Source organism: Bufo gargarizans, chromosome 1, assembly GCF_014858855.1.
Source record: "Bufo gargarizans isolate SCDJY-AF-19 chromosome 1, ASM1485885v1, whole genome shotgun sequence".
In the NCBI taxonomy this organism is placed as follows: domain Eukaryota; kingdom Metazoa; phylum Chordata; class Amphibia; order Anura; family Bufonidae; genus Bufo; species Bufo gargarizans.
This window is the reverse complement of record NC_058080.1, coordinates 608,555,833-608,577,323: the sequence shown is the minus strand read 5'-3', so window position 1 is coordinate 608,577,323 and position 21,491 is coordinate 608,555,833. Positions and strand designations below refer to the sequence as shown.

At 41.8% G+C, this 21,491-nt stretch overlaps 1 protein-coding gene across 1 annotated transcript in view; it reads left to right on the top strand.

Annotated features, from left to right (window-relative positions):
- HSD17B4 (hydroxysteroid 17-beta dehydrogenase 4) overlaps positions 1 to 21,491 on the top strand; it is a 242,657-nt gene that overhangs the window by 110,640 nt on the left and 110,526 nt on the right. Inside the window, exons 13-14 of the mRNA XM_044275890.1 lie at positions 4,618 to 4,854; positions 8,022 to 8,073. Of these exons, the coding sequence (XP_044131825.1) occupies positions 4,618 to 4,854; positions 8,022 to 8,073 (289 nt within the window). The remainder of the gene's footprint in view (positions 1 to 4,617; positions 4,855 to 8,021; positions 8,074 to 21,491) is intronic.

Below are 21,491 nucleotides of genomic sequence, written 5' to 3'. Positions count from 1 at the left end.
AGATAAAGGTCCATTCTGTCCCTGGAGGTTTTTGCTGTCGAACATGCAAAGAACTCATTCAGACATCCTTTTGTCTAAATAAAGGTGACTCGCAACCTCCAAGCAATTTCCCGTCCCAGTATGCGTATCCTGGAAGAAGATTTGCTTAATTATTTTGCTCACTGCTACCAGTACGTACCGCTGTTCTAGCCTTTCCCTATCAGTCTGCCACTGGAAAGAATACGGAGCAGACTGCTTTCTCCATCTTTGCTGTCCTTATCAGCAAATTGCAAATAAATGTGTAAATTCACTTTAGTTATTTCCCCATTGGTAAGCTGTATGGACATGACGTTGTGCAGAGTCTATAGTCTTTTCTGTACACCTAGCGCTGAGATACAAAATCCTCAGAAGGGTATAAATAAGAATTATTACAAAATCTCAGCTGTACCTGTCTGCAAGAAATACATGGGTATTTCAGACAAGCATTACAGCAGATCCGGTGCTGAGTGTCTATATAAATGAAATGCCTCCTACTTAAGTTGTATTACTTTTCAGGAGAGAAGAAATGTTCAGCCCTTTAAAATCTGTCACTGCGGACATCTGTTTCTAATGTCTCTCATTCTGGTGATATATGCCACCATCCTGCTGTCCCATTTCAGCTTAATGCTTGCTGCTTGTCTTTGTTACACAGCACCCTCCTCTAATGTTTCCATGCCCATCCGCCGCGCTGCAGAACAGGCTCGTCACGTTCGTTATTCTGTCATGAACTTGTGTCTAGAATGGGTTGTGGAGCACTCGCTGTAGCTGACGGGTCACTGAAGACTGTGCTGGACATAAAAGCAACATGCCGCGTGCTATAGACGATGACCTGTGTTGTATGAAGCTGTTTAGTGTCACTCAGGAGATGACAAGCTTTGAGGGTCAATGTTTTGTTTAGCGCTGTCCAGAAAAAAGTTCTGCACTTGTAGTTGTGAGATAATATAGGAGTATAATATGGCGCTGTTCACCAGACATGCTGAATGCTTACCAGGTGATGCCACTATAGCGGAGTGTGTATTTTTCATTTTCATTATCTTGCATAGCGCAGTGCAGCACAGTAGTTTCCATGCTGCTAGGGCTTGTTGTGGGGTTACTAATGTAAAAACAAACTAGTTTCCATCATTCTTCTCCCCAGTCTGCCTGCATGCATGCACCATTTATTCAATGTATTAAAGGGGTCTTCAGAGGCTCTTATATTGATGACCCGATCTTATATTTCAGAAGGCATCGGCACTTGCAATAGTGCTGCAGCTTTCTCTCACCTTAACCCAGGCCATGTCGCATGGCCTAGTTTTAGCTCATCCCCACTGAATTGAATGGGGCTTAGCTGCGATACCAAGCACAGCCGCTATAGTGTACAGTGCTGTGCTTGGTGAGCAAAGAATGCTGGGGCTCTACTGCTTGCGCAGGTGTCTAATCACACAGCTGATCGGTGGGGTCCTGGGTGTTGGACCTCAGATTAGATACTGAAACTATCCAAGGGATTGGTAAATCAGTAAAAGGCCTCATGCACACTGCGGCTGTGGCTGTATTGCGGGTTGACAATCCATGGCCGCCGGCCGCGTGCACCACGCATCACAGATGCAGACCCCAATTCCACGGAGATGTGGAATGGAACACCAGAACCACTATGGAGTGCTTCCGTGGTGTTTCTTTCCGTTCTGCACCGCAAATAAATGACGCCATCATTTTTTGTGGTGCAGACTGACCACGGACCCATTCAAGTTGAATGGGCCCGACCCGTTGCCCGTGTATTGTGGACCACAATTGCGGTCCCCAATGCACGGAACGGCCGCACAACGGCCGTGTGCATACGGCCCCAATCTCTGAAAACCCCTTTTAGTACTGCTGTGATTGCTGCTCTGCTACTGGCAGTGGACAGTCTGCTGCCCAGCATCTGAAATATGCTGCCTCTAAAGACAGGGAGAGAGGATAGTTAGTGACCAGTGGACATAGCAGTGCGAGAAGTGGACAGGATTTGTAAGGTCCCTATAGGAATCTCGCATAAGTATGAGATAAACGCCAGGGATGTGGCTATGTGACTCTGAGACTGACTTTGGCTAGATTCACATCTCTCATTTGTTTTTTCTGTTCCCTTAACCCCTTTAGGACCCTAAATCTTAAGGACCAGGCCATTTTTTTTTAAATCTGACATGTCACTTTGTGGTAACTTTAACGCTTGTTTTCTCATCACATATTGTACTTCATGACGGTTGTAAATTTGAGGCAAAATATTTCATTTTTATTTATAAATGCCGAATAAAAAAAAATAAAAATTGAAAAATTAGCTAATTTTCTCTGCTTTTAAAACAGATAGTGATACCTCCTAAAATAGTCATTACTTTACATTTCCCATATGTCTAGTTTGTTTGGATCTTTTTGTATATTACATTTTCTTTTTTGGGTTGTTGGAAGGCTTAGAAGCAAATCTTAAAATTTACGAAAATGTCCAAAACCCAATGTTTAAAGACCCGTTCAGGTCTGAAGTTACTGTGGGGCTTAAAAATTTGAAACTAGCCATAAATGGCCCCACTTTAGAAACTACACCCCTCAAGCTGTTCAGAACTGATTTTTACAAACTTGGTTAACCCACAAGAATGAAAGGAAAATGTAGATTAAATTTCAGAATTTCACTTTTTTGGCAGATTTTCAATTTTAATCAATTTTTTTCCCCGGTAATAAAGCAAGGGTTAACAGTCAAACAAAACAATATTTATTGCCCTGATTATGTACTTTACAGAAACGCCCCATATGTGGTCGTAAACTGCTGTGATATGGTTTTGGGAGTGCAGATTTCACTGGGATAATTTTAGGTTGCCATTTCACGTTTTGAAGACTGCCCCCCCCCCCCCCCCTCCTTGATGCACCCCTAGAGTATAAACTCCATAAAAGTGACCACATTTTGGAAACTATGGGATAAGGTGGCAGTTTTGTTGGTACTATTTTAGGGTACATATGATTTTTGGTTGCTCTATTACATTTTTTGTGAGGCAAGGTAACAAAAAATAGCAGTTTTTTGGCACTTTTGTTTTTTACAGTGTTCATCTGACAGGTTAGATCATGTGCTCCTTCTATAGAGCAGGTTGTTATGGACTCAACAATACAGAATGACTGACTTTTTTTGGTTGTTTCAGTTTTTACATAATGGAAGTATTTTGAAAGATTTTTTGGGGAGTCTCCATATTCTGAAAGCCATATAATTTATTTTTTTGCCCAATAGTTTTATGTAGGGGCTCATTTTTGTTTTGTACTATTTTGGGGGAGCATAAGGCTTTTTTGATCTTTGATTGCTTGGTGTTGCGCTTTGTATGCTGACAGCCTGTCTGAGACCCAGCCTAAGGAAGGCATCGGGCTTGCCTTCTCTGCCATCGGGGACCCGATGGAGATGCGGAGGGCACCTGTACCCTCTGCATGCCGCGGTCAGCTTTGCCCATGCATTCAAGGGGTTAATAGGCCAGCATCTGTGTTTTCACCGATGTCTGCCTATGCAGCAGGGGCCTGGTTGTCAGTGACCGCCGGGTCCGTGCCGCTGATCAGACGGGCGCAGCTCCTGCACCATCCCTATCAGCCTGCCATACATGTACCGTGCCGGTCCTTAAGGGACGTCCACCAGCGCTGTACATGTATGGCGGGGTTCCTTAAGGGGTTTAAAGATCAGAAAAATAAATTGTCAGATGTACATCAACATTGCCTGATGGACCCCATTACGGGGACTATAATGGGGTTTGTTTGGTTTCTCTCATGGTGTCAAGCATGGTGTCAGAAAAAATAGCTTTTTGTCTTTCTATATTGCTTTGTCAAATCCAAAGGCTTGTTGGAAATTCAGATCTTTACTCCTAGGGAGCCACTTCCAATAGGTGGTGCTGGCGGGATGTTTTTTTTGGGGGGGGGGGAAGAAGAGAGAGATGCCTCTTTGCATATTCAGTTTCCCATGGAGCATTGCCTAAAGTCTTCATACCATAGAGTACTTCCACGAAGTCTCCATACAGGACTGGCCTCTTTAAGGAGGGTCAGCACCCTGCCTCAGCTGCTGACAGAATCTGCAATGGAGGCAGCTGACAGCCCCTGGCACAGATGTGATTCTAGCCGTACAGCGGCATCTAAGCTACAGACCAATCACACAGCATTTAAACGGTTTACACAGTCATTTCAAGGTTGGTAAACCACTAGAAGTAAACCACCATTATGCAGAGCATTCTGCAGACATCCTGGCATAGAGCAGGAGAAGCTGAGCAGATTGATTGATTTTTATTTTTTTATTTTATAGTTTTATTGGAAATAATTCATGTAAATTTCAATTTCAGCTCTGTGCACGAACCATGTGGATGGTCCCAATCCTTGATGGCTGGATATCTCTGCAGGGAATGCTGCCGATCACTGATAAGATCACCTAAATGACTGCTAAAATCACAATGAGCATAGATTTAAATAAATTAATATTTGTTTAAATCTTTAGCCATCAAAACTATACATCAATCTGCTCTAGGACATGACATTGCTTCATTGTGTTTTCATGGTGACAGGTTTTAGATAGTGTTTTCAGGTGTTTTGCATGTGGAAAATCATTTATATTACGTGTTCTGTTCTTGTTGCTTGTAGGCTCAGGCAGTTGGAAAGAAGCTACCTACAGCCACGTACCAGTACAGCAGTATACATCCTATTCTATATGCTCTTGGCGTGGGCATGTCCACCAAGGATCCAGATCACCTGAAGTTCCTTTATGAAATGAGTGACGACTATAGCTGTTTACCAACTTTCGGAGTCATTCCTGCTCAGGCTGCCACTATGGGCGGAGGACTTGCTTCAGTTCCAGGCCTTAATATTGATCTTACACAGGTAAGTCATCATAAGGTTTGTAGTAGATTTGATGCAACATACACTGTTAGTCTCTGAGCTACTGTACCTTGGTTTTCGATTTGGTGAATTTCGCTGTTGGCTAGCTCAGCTGAATGTAATGATGCCTTTAATTTAGCAATCCATTGCTTCAATCTAGATAAAAATTATACTTGTAATCTATATGCAAATGAGCATTGAGCGGCAGCTAAGTGCACCGAGGGTAGGCTCAAGTCACTCTGGACATTTGCTCCTTCTATTTCCTATACCAGCCTCCTTTTTTGATTGGTAGGACCAGGTTCCTGCATAGTCATTTAGCCTGGCCTTTTGAATCTGTGAGGGAGGGGCTGGTAGAGAAAGCAGGAGGAGCGACTGAGTGGCTTGGGTCTGCCCCTGGTGCACTTAACTGTGAAAGGTGTCACTACAATACATTGTACCTGGATTACCGGTCAGTTTCCTGGTGGATTCCTTTTAACAAGGGTTGCAGGGACAATATATAGTCTATAGATCATTGTTTGAAGTGGTGACATCTTAACACAACTGGTGGATTTGTGCCCTGAAATTTCTCATGTTTGACGATGGTTTCTGTGTTTTTTGTTTACCCCAGAAATGATTCATTCAGTAGTCAATAGAAATGTTACTTAAAGGCTTTATGATCACTGTACAATTGCCTTGTCATATTGGGTTAAACTTTGGGAATGCCAATGGAATGAGTTCCTTCTTTGCATTTACTTATTGTACTAGAAACAAAGACTGAAGGGAAACAAAATTGGGACCTTGACAATCAAAGGGTTCTCTAGCCTAAAGGCCCATTCTTGAAAACTGAGTGTTTCTTCTGTTTTTTTTTTTTTTTTTTTTTTTTTTTTTTTTTTTTTTTTAAATCTCAAACAGGACACTATCAGGTGTTTAAAAGGCTATCCACAGGATAGGTGATGCATAACAGATCCTGGGGGCTCTGACTCTGGCTCAATCCTCCATGGATCTAAAGAATAAGGGGTAAGGGGCCACGAGATCCCTTTCCAAATGGTGGATTAACGTGGACAGTTATCCACTAGTCATGGGAATGTATGGCCTGTTGGACTGACGTGCAGTACCATTCCATTCAAAGTGGCTCTGGTAGCCCTCTTTGGGATCAATTGGAGTTCCAGGTGTCAGACCATCAGCATTCAGTTATTTATCTATCCTGTAGGTAGTTACTAATTGAAAGTCCTCTGGCCAGCATTGGAGTTTAGCAGACAACGTTTTCTGAGACTTGCAGGAGATGAAGATGCTGGTTTCACATCAGTAGGTGCTACCAACGATTCCTCAGAGTAGTTGGTGATGGCACTGTTAGTTACTTTGTTTCTATGTACTTGTGTACAACGTAAACCAGAGGCCAGCAACTTCCGGCTCCAGCTGTGAAACTACAGTTCCCGGCATGCACACCATCGGAGTTGCTCTTGAAACGAATGGTGCAGACAAGAAATTGTAGTTTAACAGCTGGAGCGCCGGAGGTCGCTGGCGTGAACTTATTGTGAACTCTGCCCATAGATATGTGGCTGTGAATACCTATCTTATTTCATGTATAGATCTGATTTCAGTACGTTTACCTCACACACTAATGAAGTGATATAACTTATAATGGTTTGAATTACAAATTGTTTAATCATGGCCTTTCTGTGCAACTTTTTCATGCGCATCTTTCAGGCATCAGAAAGATCTTGTTCTGGGCTTGCATGTTTCTTTTGACAGATCAATCTTTAGTTACAGAAGTGTTTTGCCTGTAACGAGCTCCTCCTCGAGTCTATCCCATACACTTCACTAATGCAACTACCAGACTCCCTTTAAGGTTCCTTTTAGGCAGTGATTGGAAATGATCATTGGCTACGTATTGAGCAGAGCTGAGATCCACATCACTAGTTCCTGATAACTGCTCGATCATTGTCTCCGGAGAGGTCCTTTCTCACGAGCCAATTTTACAGGCAGTTATTGGCGACAAACCAAATGCTCTCGATAACTGATTCCTCATCGGCATAGGGGAAGCTGCATTTACATGCAGCAGTCATCTGTTTGGCGCTGAGCGATTGCTCGTCCCTATAGGGATTTGTTGCTGGCCAGGACCATCTGTTAACCAGAAATGAGCATTTGCTTGTTCATTGGTTGATTTGGTGGCACCTTTTAAACAGGGTGGGTATTGGTAACTAGCTTTCATAGGAACAGTTCTCTATAATTGTCTGACTTGTCAGTCAATGTACCCGGATATTTACCTTTTTTAAATAAGGACTCATGCACAGTGCAGCATCAAATCCGCATTTTTTGCAGATTGGATGCAGAACCAGTCATTTCAATGGGGCTACAGAAAACGCAAATAGCACAGTGTGCTGCCTTCATCAGTTTGTCCATGCCACACTCCAGCAAAATAAAAAAATTAGAACGTGTCCTATACTTGTCCATTTGGTGGACAAGAGTAGGATTTTTCTATAGAAGGGAAAAATAAAATGGTGGTATTCACATGACCTGGATCTGTGGTTTGTGGACCACAAAACTCATCTGGTTGTGAGCATGAGCCCTAAAGTTTTCTATGTGCTCCCCGATGAGATGATATGAATCAGCCAGTATTATAAGGAATGATTTTCACTAAACCAGAATAGCAAGGTGCTGACGGCATAGTACCTTCCAGAACAAGGATCGGATGTTTACATCCTGGATATTTCTTATGTATTCCCGTTCCTCTGCTGTAGACTTTGTGGTGTCAGGTTCTGTGCATGGTTCCTTAATTGTCTGCACTGCGGTATTTGCTGATGTAGGGAAGACGCATAGGGATGGGCTGACAACACGATGGAGAGGGAGAAGGAAATCTAAGCTCTACCAAGGGGCCAGAAATCTCATTGTACTTGCCATCTGAGCAGTTTAGCTAGTCTTACAGAATAGTATAGTGTCTCCTCCCAATGGAGCAATACTACAAAAATTACATTCGAGTTCTTCAGTACTAATTTAGCATAACCTTTTATTTTGGACGCCCAACGACTTTGAGACAGACATAATACCTCTTCTATCAATGTTTACTGGGGCTTCAAGACACTTAAAATACTTTTTTTATGCTCATTAACGGGCATTAAACCCAAAAACGATCTGTCTTGATCACCTAAACCTGATCAGTATGCAACTTCTTTATTCTGTTTTATACCTAGATGCTTCATGGAGAACAGTATCTGGAAGTGTACAAACCTATTCCGACTTCAGGTAAGAGTCTAGTTTTGATATTAATTGTACAATACTTCCATTCAGCATCTTTACTAAAGGACTGGGCACAGAAGAACAGCATACAAATATGACTATGTATAATAGAAAAATGTTGCGGTCGCTCTGCATGCAGTTTGACGGCCTGCGCAGTTTATCAAGTCCCACTGAATTAGCAGGTTTTCATTATTGGTTGACTTAATTTATTTCAGCTCCACAGGAGAAGTCTTCCTGCGGTTTGCCAATTTTCGGTATCTTTGCAAGTCAGCTTTAAATTAAGTTCTACCTTAAAACAATAATAAGGAAGTTATTGTGTGGGAACTTTTTGTGATGTAGGTCTATAGAATCTGTGGAGGGAAACTGATCAGAGATTGTTGCGCTGTCTGAGTTTTTATATTCCGTAAAGTAGCTCATTTGAATTCTCATTTAACCTTCTAATTTCTATATAAACTGTAATAGAATAAAAAATGTTGTATTTTGCAAACTAAACTGTAACAGCATTTTCAAAGTTTCACAAATCTAACCTAATTGGAGATGAGCGAAGTTTTGAAGAATTCGATTTGTCAGCTTCGCCAATGTTTGACCAGAATTTCGATTCATTACAAATTTACCACGAATTGCTATGTTCAAACAATTCAGACAGAAGTTCACCCATCTAACTGCCATTAATGGTAATATGCTAGTGCAATGGCCTTTTGGGTTTAAAGGGTTTTCTTGGAGTTAGATATTGATGATCTATCCTCAGGAGAGATGGGTAAATCGGTGGGGGTTCGACAACCCACCGGTCAGTTGTTTAGGCCCCTTTCACACAGGTGAGATTTCTGTACGGGTGCAATGTGTGAGGTGAACGCATTACACCCGCATTGAATCCGGACCCATTCGCTTCAATGAGGCTGTTCAGATGAGCGGTGATTTTCACGCATCACTTGCGCGTTGCATGAAAATCACAGTATGTTCTATATTCTGCGTTTTTTCAAAGGGTCTGCAAGAAAATCGCAAGAAAGTGCGGATGCGGTGCGATTTTTCACGCATGGTTGCTAGGAGATGATGTAAGTAAATTGATTAAAGTCAATTTACTGTATTTTCCATTATAACATGGTTATAAGGGAAAATAATAGCATTCTTAATACAGAGTGCTTACTAAAATGTGCCTTGAGGGATAAAAAAGAAATAAATAATTAACTCTCCTCATCCTGTCGTTCGTGCAGCCGACATGGTCTTCTTTCTTCATCTTTCAGGACCTGCCTATGGACCTCTGACATTATCGCGCTCCACGTCAGTGCAGGTCCTGCTGAATCAAGATAGATTTCCATTTTCATTCAGCAGGACCTGAGCTGACGTCACTGCGCTCACCACGTGGCGAGCGCTATTACGTCAAAGGTACTTTGGCAGGTCATGAAAGAAGATGCTGCCTGTGCGAACAGGATGAGGTGAGTTTATTTTTTAACCCCTAAAGCCACATTTTTGGTGAGCATTCTGTATTAAGAATGCTATTTTCACACCAAACCCAAACTTCAGTGAAGAAGTTCGGATCTGGGTACCAGTCAGTGCATAGTGGGCTTTGAGGAGGCAATGGTTCTCTGGTGAGGGTTTTGGCCTCCTTTTTATCAGCTTATCGACAGGGATGCCAGGAGTTGGACCCCCAGTGATATCTTGGTGATGGTCTGTCCTGAGTATACAGGTCCTTCTCAAAAAATTAGCATATTGTGATAAAGTTCATTATTTTCTGTAATGTACTGATAAACATTAGACTTTCATATATTTTAGATTCATTACACACCAACTGAAGTAGTTCAAGCCTTTTATTGTTTTAATATTGATGATTTTGGCATACAGCTCATGAAAACCCAAATTTCCTATCTCAAAAAATTAGCATATTTCAGCCGACCAATAAAAGAAAAGTGTTTTTAATACAAAAAAGTCAAAGTCAAATAATGATGTTCAGTTATGCACTCAATACTTGGTCGGGAATCCTTCTGCAGAAATGACTGCTTCAATGCGGCGTGGCATGGAGGCAATCAGCCTGTGGCATTGCTGAGGTGTTATGGAGGCCCAGGATGCTTCGATAGCGGCCTTAAGCTCATCCAGAGTGTTGGGTCTTGCGTCTCAACTTTCTCTTCCCAATATCCCACAGATTCTCTATGGGGTTCAGGTCAGGAGAGTTGGCAGGCCAATTGAGCACAGTAATACCATGGTCAGTAAACCATTTACCAGTGGTTTTGGCACTGTGAGCAGGTGCCAGGTCGTGCTGAAAAATGAAATCTTCATCTCCATAAAGCTTTTCAGCAGATGGAAGCATGAAGTGCTCCAAAATCTCCTGATAGCTAGCTGCATTGACCCTGCCCTTGATAAAACACAGTGGACCAACACCAGCAGCTGACATGGCACCCCAGACCATCACTGACTGTGGGTACTTGACACTGGACTTCAGGACTTTTGGCATTTCCCTCTCCCCAGTCTTCCTCCAGACTCTGGCACCTTGATTTCCGAATGACATGCAACAGTCCAGTGCTGCTTCTCTGTAGCCCAGGTCAGGCGCTTCTGCCGCTGTTTCTGGTTCAAAAGTGGCTTGACCTGGGGAATGCGGCACCTGTAGCCCATTTCCTGCACACGCCTGTACACGGTGGCTCTGGATGTTTCTACTCCAGACTCAGTCCACTGCTTCCGCAGGTCCCCCAAGGTCTGGAATCGGTCCTTCTCCACAATCTTCCTCAGGGTCCGGTCACCTCTTCTCGTTGTGCAGCGTTTTCTGCCACACTTTTTCCTTCCCACAGACTTCCCACTGAGGTGCCTTGATACAGCACTCTGGGAACAGCCTATTCGTTCAGAAATTTCTTTGTGTCTTACCCTCTTGCTTGAGGGTGTCAATGATGGCCTTCTGGACAGCAGTCAGGTCGTCAGTCTTACCCATGATTGGGGTTTTGAGTAATGAACCAGGCTGGGAGTTTTTAAAAGCCTCAGAAATCTTTTTCAGGTGTTTAGAGTTAATTAGTTGATTCAGATGATTAGGTTAATAGCTCGTTTAGAGAACCTTTTCATGATATGCTAATTTTTTGAGATAGGAATTTTGGGTTTTCATGAGCTGTATGCCAAAATCATCAATATTAAAACAATAAAAGGCTTGAACTACTTCAGTTGGTGTGTAATGAATCTAAAATATATGAGAGTCTAATGTTTATCAGTACATTACAGAAAATATTGAACTTTATCACAATATGCTAATTTTTTGAGAAGGACCTGTAGGTCATTAGCATTGAACTCCTGGGAAATCCCTTTAAAAATAAAATAGAATTATTACTCGCCCTAGCTGACACGCTGCCTCTGTCCCCACTGCTATCCATTTCCTGGTCCTGCTCAGCCATTTCCTCTGTGCTGAACCAGGAACTGGAGAACAGCATGGACATCAGCACGGATCTGCAGTATGGATTAGTGATGGGCGATTAATGCTTCTTTTATTTGTTTTGCCCATTCTGTCTATTTTTAACACAAATCTTTTTCCCAGGATATCACCTTTTAAGTAAAACCACAGTGCCCCGATGACAGTTCTCCAACCCCTGACATTACCTTGATGTCACGCTTGATGAGCAGAACAGCCAAACATGGCATTGCCCTTTATCTTATATATAGGACTGGGTTATGTTTGACTGTTAGAATGTGGCATGATTTCTCAATTTAATGCCTGTATCACACACTTGCACCCTAATAAGAACAGTTTGCTCGAATTAGAGCTGTATAATGGCAATTTGGATCCCCAGTCAGTGCAGCAAGGTGTAATAGGATTGTTCCTATTACCCAGGCTGTAACCTACCCTACTGAACCCTGTTCAACATAAACGCTGTGGAATGATTCCTTCCTATCCTTTCCCTACACCTTGAATAATCTTTCCCTGCATTTGTAAAAAAAAGAACATTTTTTGAGTAGAATGATTTTTCTATCACTGTCCCCATCGCCTGCAGACACGTCTCTCCCTGCACTAAGTGTGCTGGTGAATAGCAGGGGGAGGGGGGAAAGTACGACTTAAACAGTGAAAAATAAGGTACATTTTGTAGCCTTTTAGGTTTCTTCTAATTGGTTTTGGGATAAAAAAAAAACATTGCTTTTGATTTTATCAGCTATTTAGTTTTGCCCAAACAATGCTAAAAGGCTTTGAAAATGGATATCTTCATTTGCTTTGGTTGTTTCTTCATGTTTAATGTCTAGTGTTTATTTTTGATTCGGTATCCTCCAACTGTTCTTCTTTTCATCACTGGCTTGCTGTCTGCTGGCTCCGTGCCACATATAAAATATGGATGTTTTAACTATTGATTTCAGATGTTTTGCGGCACAACTAGTTTTTGTAATGAAATGAAAAGATGATGCTATTGACCTCGCAGTCTGTATAGTTCATAGTTAGATGATCTGCACGTTTAACTTGTATTTTCAGTCATTTGTTCAGTGTCCGTCTCAGATTTAGATTGTTAAAATGCTATCCTTTTATTAAAAAATGCTTGGTAGACTAAAGTCCTTTCAGTCAAGCATTGCCCTCCTTTGACATGAATAGAAACTTTACGAGGAAGAACATTAATATTATGAGGCTGTTTCTACCACATTGCAGTAGTGAAGCCCCTCAACATCTCAACAGCCACATTAAAATGTTACTTTTTTATTGTAATTTTTTTTTCTTGCAATTCTTTTTTTTTTTTTTTTTGTTCAGCTTCAATTTAAATGTCTCACAAAATTCAAGGTCTCATACAAGTTTTAATTATTTAATAATTATTTTTATGAATAATAGTGTATTAAATAACTTATTCTATTTTTAGGTAAGAAGATGGAAAATATGCAATATTTTTGAGATTTATATTTATGGTGTTCATTATGTGGTATAAATAACTATGTTCTGTGGGTCACGAAGTATGTTGCAAAAAGAAAATATATCCCTTTTTTTTTTTTTTTCCTCTCCTATAATGCAGGCTCTGTCCCCTCACTGCCCCCCCCCCCCCCCCCCCCCCCCCCCTTTCTTCAGGCTGGCTGAGATCACAGTGAGCAAGAGGGTGGAGGACTGCTTTAACTCTTCATAGCGAGGGCTTGGTCGTGTCGTCTTTGAAAGCTGACAGTCTTTAAACTGGCTTTAGGCTTTGTAACAAGATTGACAGAAGGGCAGCATTATCTCCTCTGCATCCAGAGATGTAGCTGTTAGAGATCGGGTCTGGAGTGAAAGCAGCAGAAACCTACTTTCACTTTCAACTACTAGAACTCCCCGACTGATTTCTAACAGCCATATCTCCTGATGTAGAGGATCTTATTTTTAAACCCTAGACCAGGCATGCTCAACCTGCGGCCCTCCAGCTGTTGCAAAACTACAACTCCCAGCATGCCTGAACATCCTACATTTATCAGCCTACAGCAGGGCATGGTGGGAGTTGTAGTTTTACAACAGCTGGAGGGCCACAGGTTGAGCATGCCTGCCCTAGACTGTAAGCTTTCCAATTATCAAGCCTGAGTTACAAGGGGTTGCCCTCTCCCTGCTGCCCTAGCTCTGCTTGGGCTGAACTGTTTTTATTTGTATTTAATTTTTTTTTTTCCCTAAAACCCAAGCAGAGTTCAGGCAAAACTGTAAGGTGTTTTATATAGTCCACTAAGTCCAGGTAGGTACATAAGATGCATGCCATTAAGGGATGTACACACAGCAGTTTAAAAAAAAAAAACGCAATTTCAGTGCGGACAGCCACGTAAAATTTTGCCAAAAACCCCCAGCAGCCATGCTGTTTCTGCCTTCCATTCTTTTCAATGGGAGGCAGCACTGAGGATCATGGAGTGGCGGCTTAAACACTTGGCCACACCAAGATCACACACGTCCCTTCTATGTCCTTTGCTATACGTTGCCTCCCATTGTGATGAATGTGGAGCAGAAAGGACTCTGCCATGGGCAGATTTTCTGCAGAATTTCAGCTCCAAAATGACGCTGTGAAACCCACCATGTGAATGTTCCCTTAAATATTCAGGCAGACAGCTAGAACTGTACTAAAACACAAGGGAGCACATTTATGAATGCCAAGCCAGTTTTGTGGTGTTGAATTGTCATGTTTTGGTGCATACAACAATTTGGGCAAAATTTTGTGTCTCTAGGCTTCCTGTGTATTTTTTTTTTTTTTTTTTTAAATAGATCACTTTTAAGGTGCATTTATGATGTGCAACATTTACCAGTGCAGCCAGTCCCAATGGGAGGAGTGAATATGCTGTGCACAAATATGGTGCCAGTATATTGTGGGCCACAATGCGGGCACTGCCGTCTGCATGAGCCCTAAGGGTACCCTGCATATGAGTGCAGATTTCAAAACCGAAATTCCACGCAGACTTCTGTACCAAATCTGCACCAAAAACTGGTTGCGGTTTTTGGAGTGGATTTGGTTCAGTTTTACTGCAGATCTCTCCCTTCGATTGAAAAGGGTGAAATTGTGAGAGTCTCGCCATGCTCAGCTGTAGACTGATGACTGTAGGCTCTCTGGGCATGAGTTGTAGTTTTGCAACAGCTGAAGGGCTGTAGGTTGGACATCGCTGGTCTAATCAGTTAATCCTGGTGACAAGTGTATTAGTTGACGTCTCTAAAATATAGGAATATGAAGGTTTTGAATCTAATGTACTTGTGTATTGGAGCAGTTCAGGTTCGCTCTACTGTAGTCACTTAAAAATGGAGGGTAAATGACTCTCATGGTATGTATTATACCCATACATAAAAAAATTATATTTAAGAATGAACCATAAAGAAAAAAAGCCAAAGACAGTTTATTGCCGGAATTAAAGAATATAAAAACTAGGCCAAGGGACTTGGTCTTCTAGTAGATTTAGCAGAGGGAGACGTTTAACATGTAAGTGATAATTTTTCCTTGGAAATATTTGGTTTGGGATGACGGCATATTCTGATGGACTCCACACAGATTTTTCCTCTTGCCCCGAAACGGTCAAGGAATGAAATGCTTTATTTCCGGCTGATTCTCTGTGGGCGTTGTGGTGGTCTTACTGTGGGTAAATGGATTTTCTCCACGTGTCATATGGTGCCTTATGAGACATAAACTAAATTCATCATTTTATTTTTTTAGAAGCCTTTAAAAATAAAATGCATGGAAGTCTCCTGTGAAGAGCCCTACTTAGGAAGCCATTGGTGTTATTGCAGGGCTGCAGCAGTTTTCACAGGCTTCCCAAGTGATGTTTATGTGTTAAATACTCACACTCCACTTTAAAATGTTCTATTTATGACCTTGAGATGTAATTCATTACTCTGCAGTTTACATACTTAATGACTTGCACAGTTGCAGGTCCTACTACAAGGACTGAAATGATGTAACTGCCCAGAAACAATCCAGCTGCATGAGGACTAACAATGGCAATTAGAGATGAGCTAGTCCAATCCAATAAAGTGGAATTCATTCTGAATTTCGGGATAAATTCAATTTGCCACGAAGCCGAATTTCCTAGTGCTTCGTGGTATCGAATAGATCTTTTTAACCTGAAAGATCTTCAAGCAAGATGGCGGCCAGCCAGTCTCTAGCAAATGGAGGCAGTATGTATGATTTTTTTATTTTTATTTTTTTGTTAATTTTATACTGTATTACACTCAGATCCCGCAATCATGTATGAACATGATATCTGAGGGGTACAATGATGGGGAGCGTCCCGTCCCCTTCCCAGCCCACAATTTTAGACCCAGCATCAGCGTGGAGAAGTCATAGATTTACTCAGATAGGTGTATTTCAGCTTAATAAATGCCCCCCCCGTGTTTTGAGTTGTTAAATTGCTGCATCTCCCACTTTTTTCGTGCCCTTGCAATACTTTATATTCATTTATGCCAGTTTTCTGGTGCAAATGAAGCCAGACATCTGTGGCAGCTGAGCTGCCATAGATTTCTCCTTTGGAGACTGGCCTGCTGGAGGATGTATAAATCACTGCGAATGGTGCACCACAAGGATATGCAACTGACAACCCCTCCAGCTGATGTTAAGAACTGAGACTTTAGCCAATGTATTCCTGTCAGGAACACATCAGAGAAAAAGTGGTGCAAAAGGGCTCCCATGTGTTCCTGACAAGAATACATTTATATATTTAGTTTTTGGGGATTTGTTTTGCTCTTTTGCCACCTGCTGTTTGTATTTTTGCTATTTTTTTTTTTTTTTTTTTATACAGATTTTATTAAGGCCTTTGTAATCTTCAAACGCTACAGCTGACCCCTCAGATTAGTATTTTTTAAAGTATCTTTTAGGGGGTTAGTGTTAGCCGTTTATACTTGTTACCCAAAGGAATACTTTTTTTTTTTTTTTTATTGCAATTACTCAACGTGAATTTAAAGCTCAGTATTATGTGACAATAGCTGCTCCCAGTCTACGCTCTGAAAGGTTTCCCTCAACCCAGGGAAATTAGCCTTAAAATTCTGTTTCTTTGCTCTGCCTGACAGTTTGCTTCTTATAGTTTCTTATATAGATATAAAAAGTCTACACACCCCTGTTAAAATGTGAGGTTTCTGTGATGTAAAAAAATGAGACCAAGATAAATCATTTCAGAACTTTTTCCACCTTTTAATGTGATCTATAAACGGTACCACTCAATTGAAAAACAATCTGAAATCTTTTAGGTGGAGGAAAGAAAAAATATAAAAATAAAATTTGGTTGCATTAGTGCGCACACCATTAAACTAATACTTTGTTGAAGCGCCTTTTGATTTTATTACAGCACTCAGTCTTTTTGGGTATTAGGCCTCTTTCACACAAGTGATTTATTTTAAAAAATTTCCCGCGCAGGTGCAATGCGTGCCGTGAACGCATTGCACCTGCACTGAATCTGGACCCATTAATTTCTAGTGGGCTGTGCACATGAGCAGTGATTTTCATGCATCACTTTTGCGTTGCGTGAAAATCACTGAATGTTCTATATTGCAAGTGCAGATGCGGTGCCATTTATTGCGGGATGGAGACCCGATCATTATTACTTTTCCCTTATAACATGGTTATAAGGGAAAATAGCATTCTTAATACAGAATGCATAGTACAATGGGGCTGGAGGGGTTAAAAAAAATAACTTGCCTTAATCCACGTGATTGCGCAGCTCTGCTTCTCTTCTGTCGTCTTAGCTGTGCACAGGAAAAATAACCTTTTGATGTCACTGCGCTCATCACATGGTCTGTCACATGATCCATCACCATGGTAAAAGATCATGTGATGGACCATGTGATCGCAGTGACGTCATCAAAGGTCCTATTCCTCAGACGAGAGATGCCGGGCTGCGCGATCAAGTGGATTAAGGGGAGTTAAATATTTTTTTTTAACCCCTCCAACCCTATTGTACTATGCATTCTGTATTAATAATGCTATTTTCCCTTATAACCATGTTATAAAGGAAACTAATACAATCTACACAATACCTAACCCAAACTTCTGTGAACTCCGGGTCTGGGTACCAAACATGATTATTTTTCTCACGTGCGTGCAAAACTCATTCAAATGTTTTGCACCCGCGCAGAAAAAAATGCAAACATGGAATGCAATCGCAGTGAAAACTGACTTGTTTTAGTGTCAAAATCACACCATTTTCCCTGAACGCATCCGACCCCAATCGGCAACGCCGTGTGAAAGGGGCCTTAGTCTACCAGCATGGCATATTTTGACTTGGCAAGATTTGCCCACTCTTTGCAAAAACACTCCAAATCTGTCAGATTGCGAGGGCATCTCCTGTGTACAGCCCTCTTCAAATCACCCCACAGATTTTCAATCTGATTCAGGTCTGGGCTCTGGCTGGGCCGTTCCAAAACTTTTATCTTCTGGTGAAGCCATCCATTCCTTTGTTGATTTTTGGATGTATGCTTTGGGTCGTTGTAATGCTAAAAGATAAAGTTCCTCTTCATGTTCAGCTTTCTAGCAGAAGCCTGAAGGTTTTGTGCCAATATTGACTGGTATTTGGAACGGTTCATAATTCCCTCTAACTTAACTAAGGCCCCAGTTGCAGCTGAAGAAAAACAGCCCGAAAGCATGATGCTGCCACCACCATGCTTCACTGTGGGTATGGTGGTGTGCAGTGGTGTTTTTGGTCCAAACATATCCTGGAATTATGGCCAAAAAGTTCAACCTTGGTTTCATCAGACCAGAACACCTTTTCACACAGGCTTTTGGAAAACTTCAGATGTGTGTTTGCAAAATGTAGCCTGGCTTGGCTGTTTTTCTTAAAAGGCTTTTGTCTTGCCACTCTTCCCCATAGCCCAGACATATGAAGAATACAGGAGATTGTCACATGTACCACACAGCCAGTACTTGCCAGATACTCCTGAAGCTCCTTTAATGTTGCTGTAGGCCTCTTGGTAGCCTCCCAGACCAGTTTTCTTGTCTTTTCATCAATTTTGGAGGGATGTCCAGTTCTTGGTAATGTCACTGCTGTGCCATATTTTCTCCCCTTGATGATGTCTTCACTGTGTTCCATGGTATATCTAATGCCTTGGGAATTCTTTTGTACCCTTCTCATGACTAATACCTTTTAACAATGAGATCCCTCTGATGCTTTGGAAGCTTTCTGTGGACCATGGCTTTTGCTGTGGGATGCGACTAAGAAAATTTCAGGAAAAACCGCAGCTGAACTTTATTTGGGGTTAATCAGAGGCATTTTAAATATCGGGTGTATGCTGACTCCTATTTAACATGATTTTGATTGTGATTGCTTAATTCTGAACACAGCTACATCTCCAGTTATACGAGGGTGTGCACACTTATGCAACCACATTAATTTTTTTCCTTCTACTTATAAAGGTTGGTTTTGTTTTTTCAATTGAGTGGTACAGTTTATAGGTCACAATAAAGGTGGAAAATGTTCTGAAATGATTTGTCTCATTTTTATTTTATTTTTACAGCACAGAAAGCTGATATTTTAACAGGGGCATGTAGACTTTTTTTTAAATCCACTGTATGGTGTGGTCACTATTACCTAGTGTTTTTTGAACAGTAACCTTTCCAACAAGCTCTGAATCATTAGAAATTGCCAGATCCAACAGAGCATCGCCCCTAGTGGGTGCTTCTACAAACAGGCCCATAAAGTGGTCCTGCAGCAAGTTGAGGAATCTTCTCCCCTTTGCAGTTGAGGCAGAACCATGACCCCAGTCAATGTCTGGGAAGTTAAAATCTCCCATTATGACTACTGTACCAGCCTGTGCAGCCCGCTCTATTTGGTTATACAGTTGCGTTTCTATCTCTTCTGTGATGTTGGGGGGTCTATAGATTACACAAAGTATTTTTTTTTCAGTGTTTATATCCCTTTAACTTCCACCCATAAGGTTTCCACATCCTCACCATCCTCACCCACAATTGCCTCTTTTGCACTTGTCTTCAGATCACTCCTCACATATAGGCACACTCCACCTCCTTATATATTGACCCAGTCTTTCCTAAATAGTGTAAAACCCTCAATATTTACAGCCCAGTTATGTGAAGAATCCAACCATGTCTCAGCCACACCAGCTACATCTATGTGGTGTTCTAGTACCATAGCCTCCAGCTCCCCCATTTTGCTAGCTAGATTTCTCGGACTTGATCTGATTCTAAAGCAAATGGTGTAGATTGTATTTATCTCCAGAATACTTTGTTGGTAAGGCTATGTGGCTGTGTTTTTGAACTGAGAAAAAAAAAGAAACTGTAGGAGTAGATCCATCATGACGGACAGCAGCATCACTTGACAAAATTTACATTGAATTGTCCTTTGTCCATGTTCCTGTTCTGTATCTTGTAAAATATGGATATAAATGAGCAGAGAGGATTAGGACCTTTAGGGCTGTTTCACACGAGTGGATGCCGTGCGTGACATCCGCTCCGTGAAAGAGTGCCAAGACCCGATGCAGACTGCAGAGGCACGGAGCAGTAACATGACTGATAATGCTCCGTGCCTCTCTGTGATCGCTTTACTACGAAATCACAGTTGTCGCTGCACCTTCACTTGCAAACTAGAGATTAGGAACCTAAGCTCCTGCACCCTCCCCTTGGGGTGACTGTCTTATATACCACAGATTATCCAGCCATTTGTAAAGGATACATTTGGCTGTGTGCCTGCTGGCCCTTTAAGGGGCTGAGTGAGCTCCTAGGGCCAGGAATCCTATGAAACCATAGGTCGCAGCCTGCAGAGATGCTGGGAGCGCCACCTGGCAAAGTGGGGGAGCGGAGGGAGTAGTGCGCTGTCTGTGCTTGCAGGGAGCATTGGTGGGCATGGAATGTGCATGGTGGTGTCTCAACTCTCCATTGATAGCAGATGTAGGGGGTGGTAAGGTTGGGTGTTTGGCTTTCAACTGCCTTTATTCCCCACTCCCCCTTCAATACACATGGTGGTAGAGCCAACAGCTATTGTATGGCCAGTAGAGATGAGCGAATCGAATCCCACAAAGTTTTATTCGATTCGAATGTCAGGATAAATTCAATACGCCTCGAAGCGGAATTTCCTCGTGCTTGGTGTCAGCGAATCAATTTAACCTGAAGTAGTGTAAAAAAAATAATTAAAAAAATATCCTACTTGCCTCCTTTTGCTCACAACGGGCCGCCAGCCTCCATCTTGATTGAAGATCTGGAGGCAGTAAGTTTGAATTTTTTTTTTTTTTTTTTATTTTTTTTTTTTTTTTATCTAATGTTAATGTCACTGTTTTTACACTCGGATGCTGCGATCATGTATGAATGTGTCATCTGAGCAGTACAGTGACTGGGGGCGGCACTATCACCGCTCCCTGTCAATGCACCTGCTACTAAAAAAAAAAAAAGTGGTTCGTGACTAAGTTACTGCAAAGCGATTTTTATTTTTTTATTTTTTTGTAAAAATCAGTGAATTTGCAGAATCGAACTCTTCATAAATTCGCTCCTCTAATGGCCAGCTTTATGGTCAATACAGAGTCAGGCTACTTTCACACTTGCGTTCGGTGCGGATCCGTCTGGTATCTGCACAGACGGATCCGCTCCTATAATGCAAACGCTTAGATCCGTTCAGAACTGATCCGTTTGCATTACCATGAAAAAAGAAGAGAAAAATATTTTTTTTTCTTTTCCTGGTAATGCAAACGGATCCGTTTTGACTTTACATTGAAAGTCAATGGGGGACGGATCCGTTTGAAAATTGAGCCATATAGTGTCAAATTCAAACTGATCCGTCCCCGTTGACTTCCATTGTAAGTCTGGACGGATCCGTTTGCCTCCGCACGGCCAGGCGGACACCCGAATGCTGCGGAGCGGAGCCCAAACGGTGCCAGACTGATGCATTCTGAGCGGATCCTTATCCACTCAGAATGCATGAGGGCTGGACGGATCCGTTCGGGGAAGCTTTTGAGAGCCTTCAAACGGAGCCCACAAGCGGAGCCCCGAACGCAAATGTGAAAGTAGCCTCAGGCACGTAATGAGTTTACCAAGTTACTTACCATTTTATATAGATAATATCCATGTAAA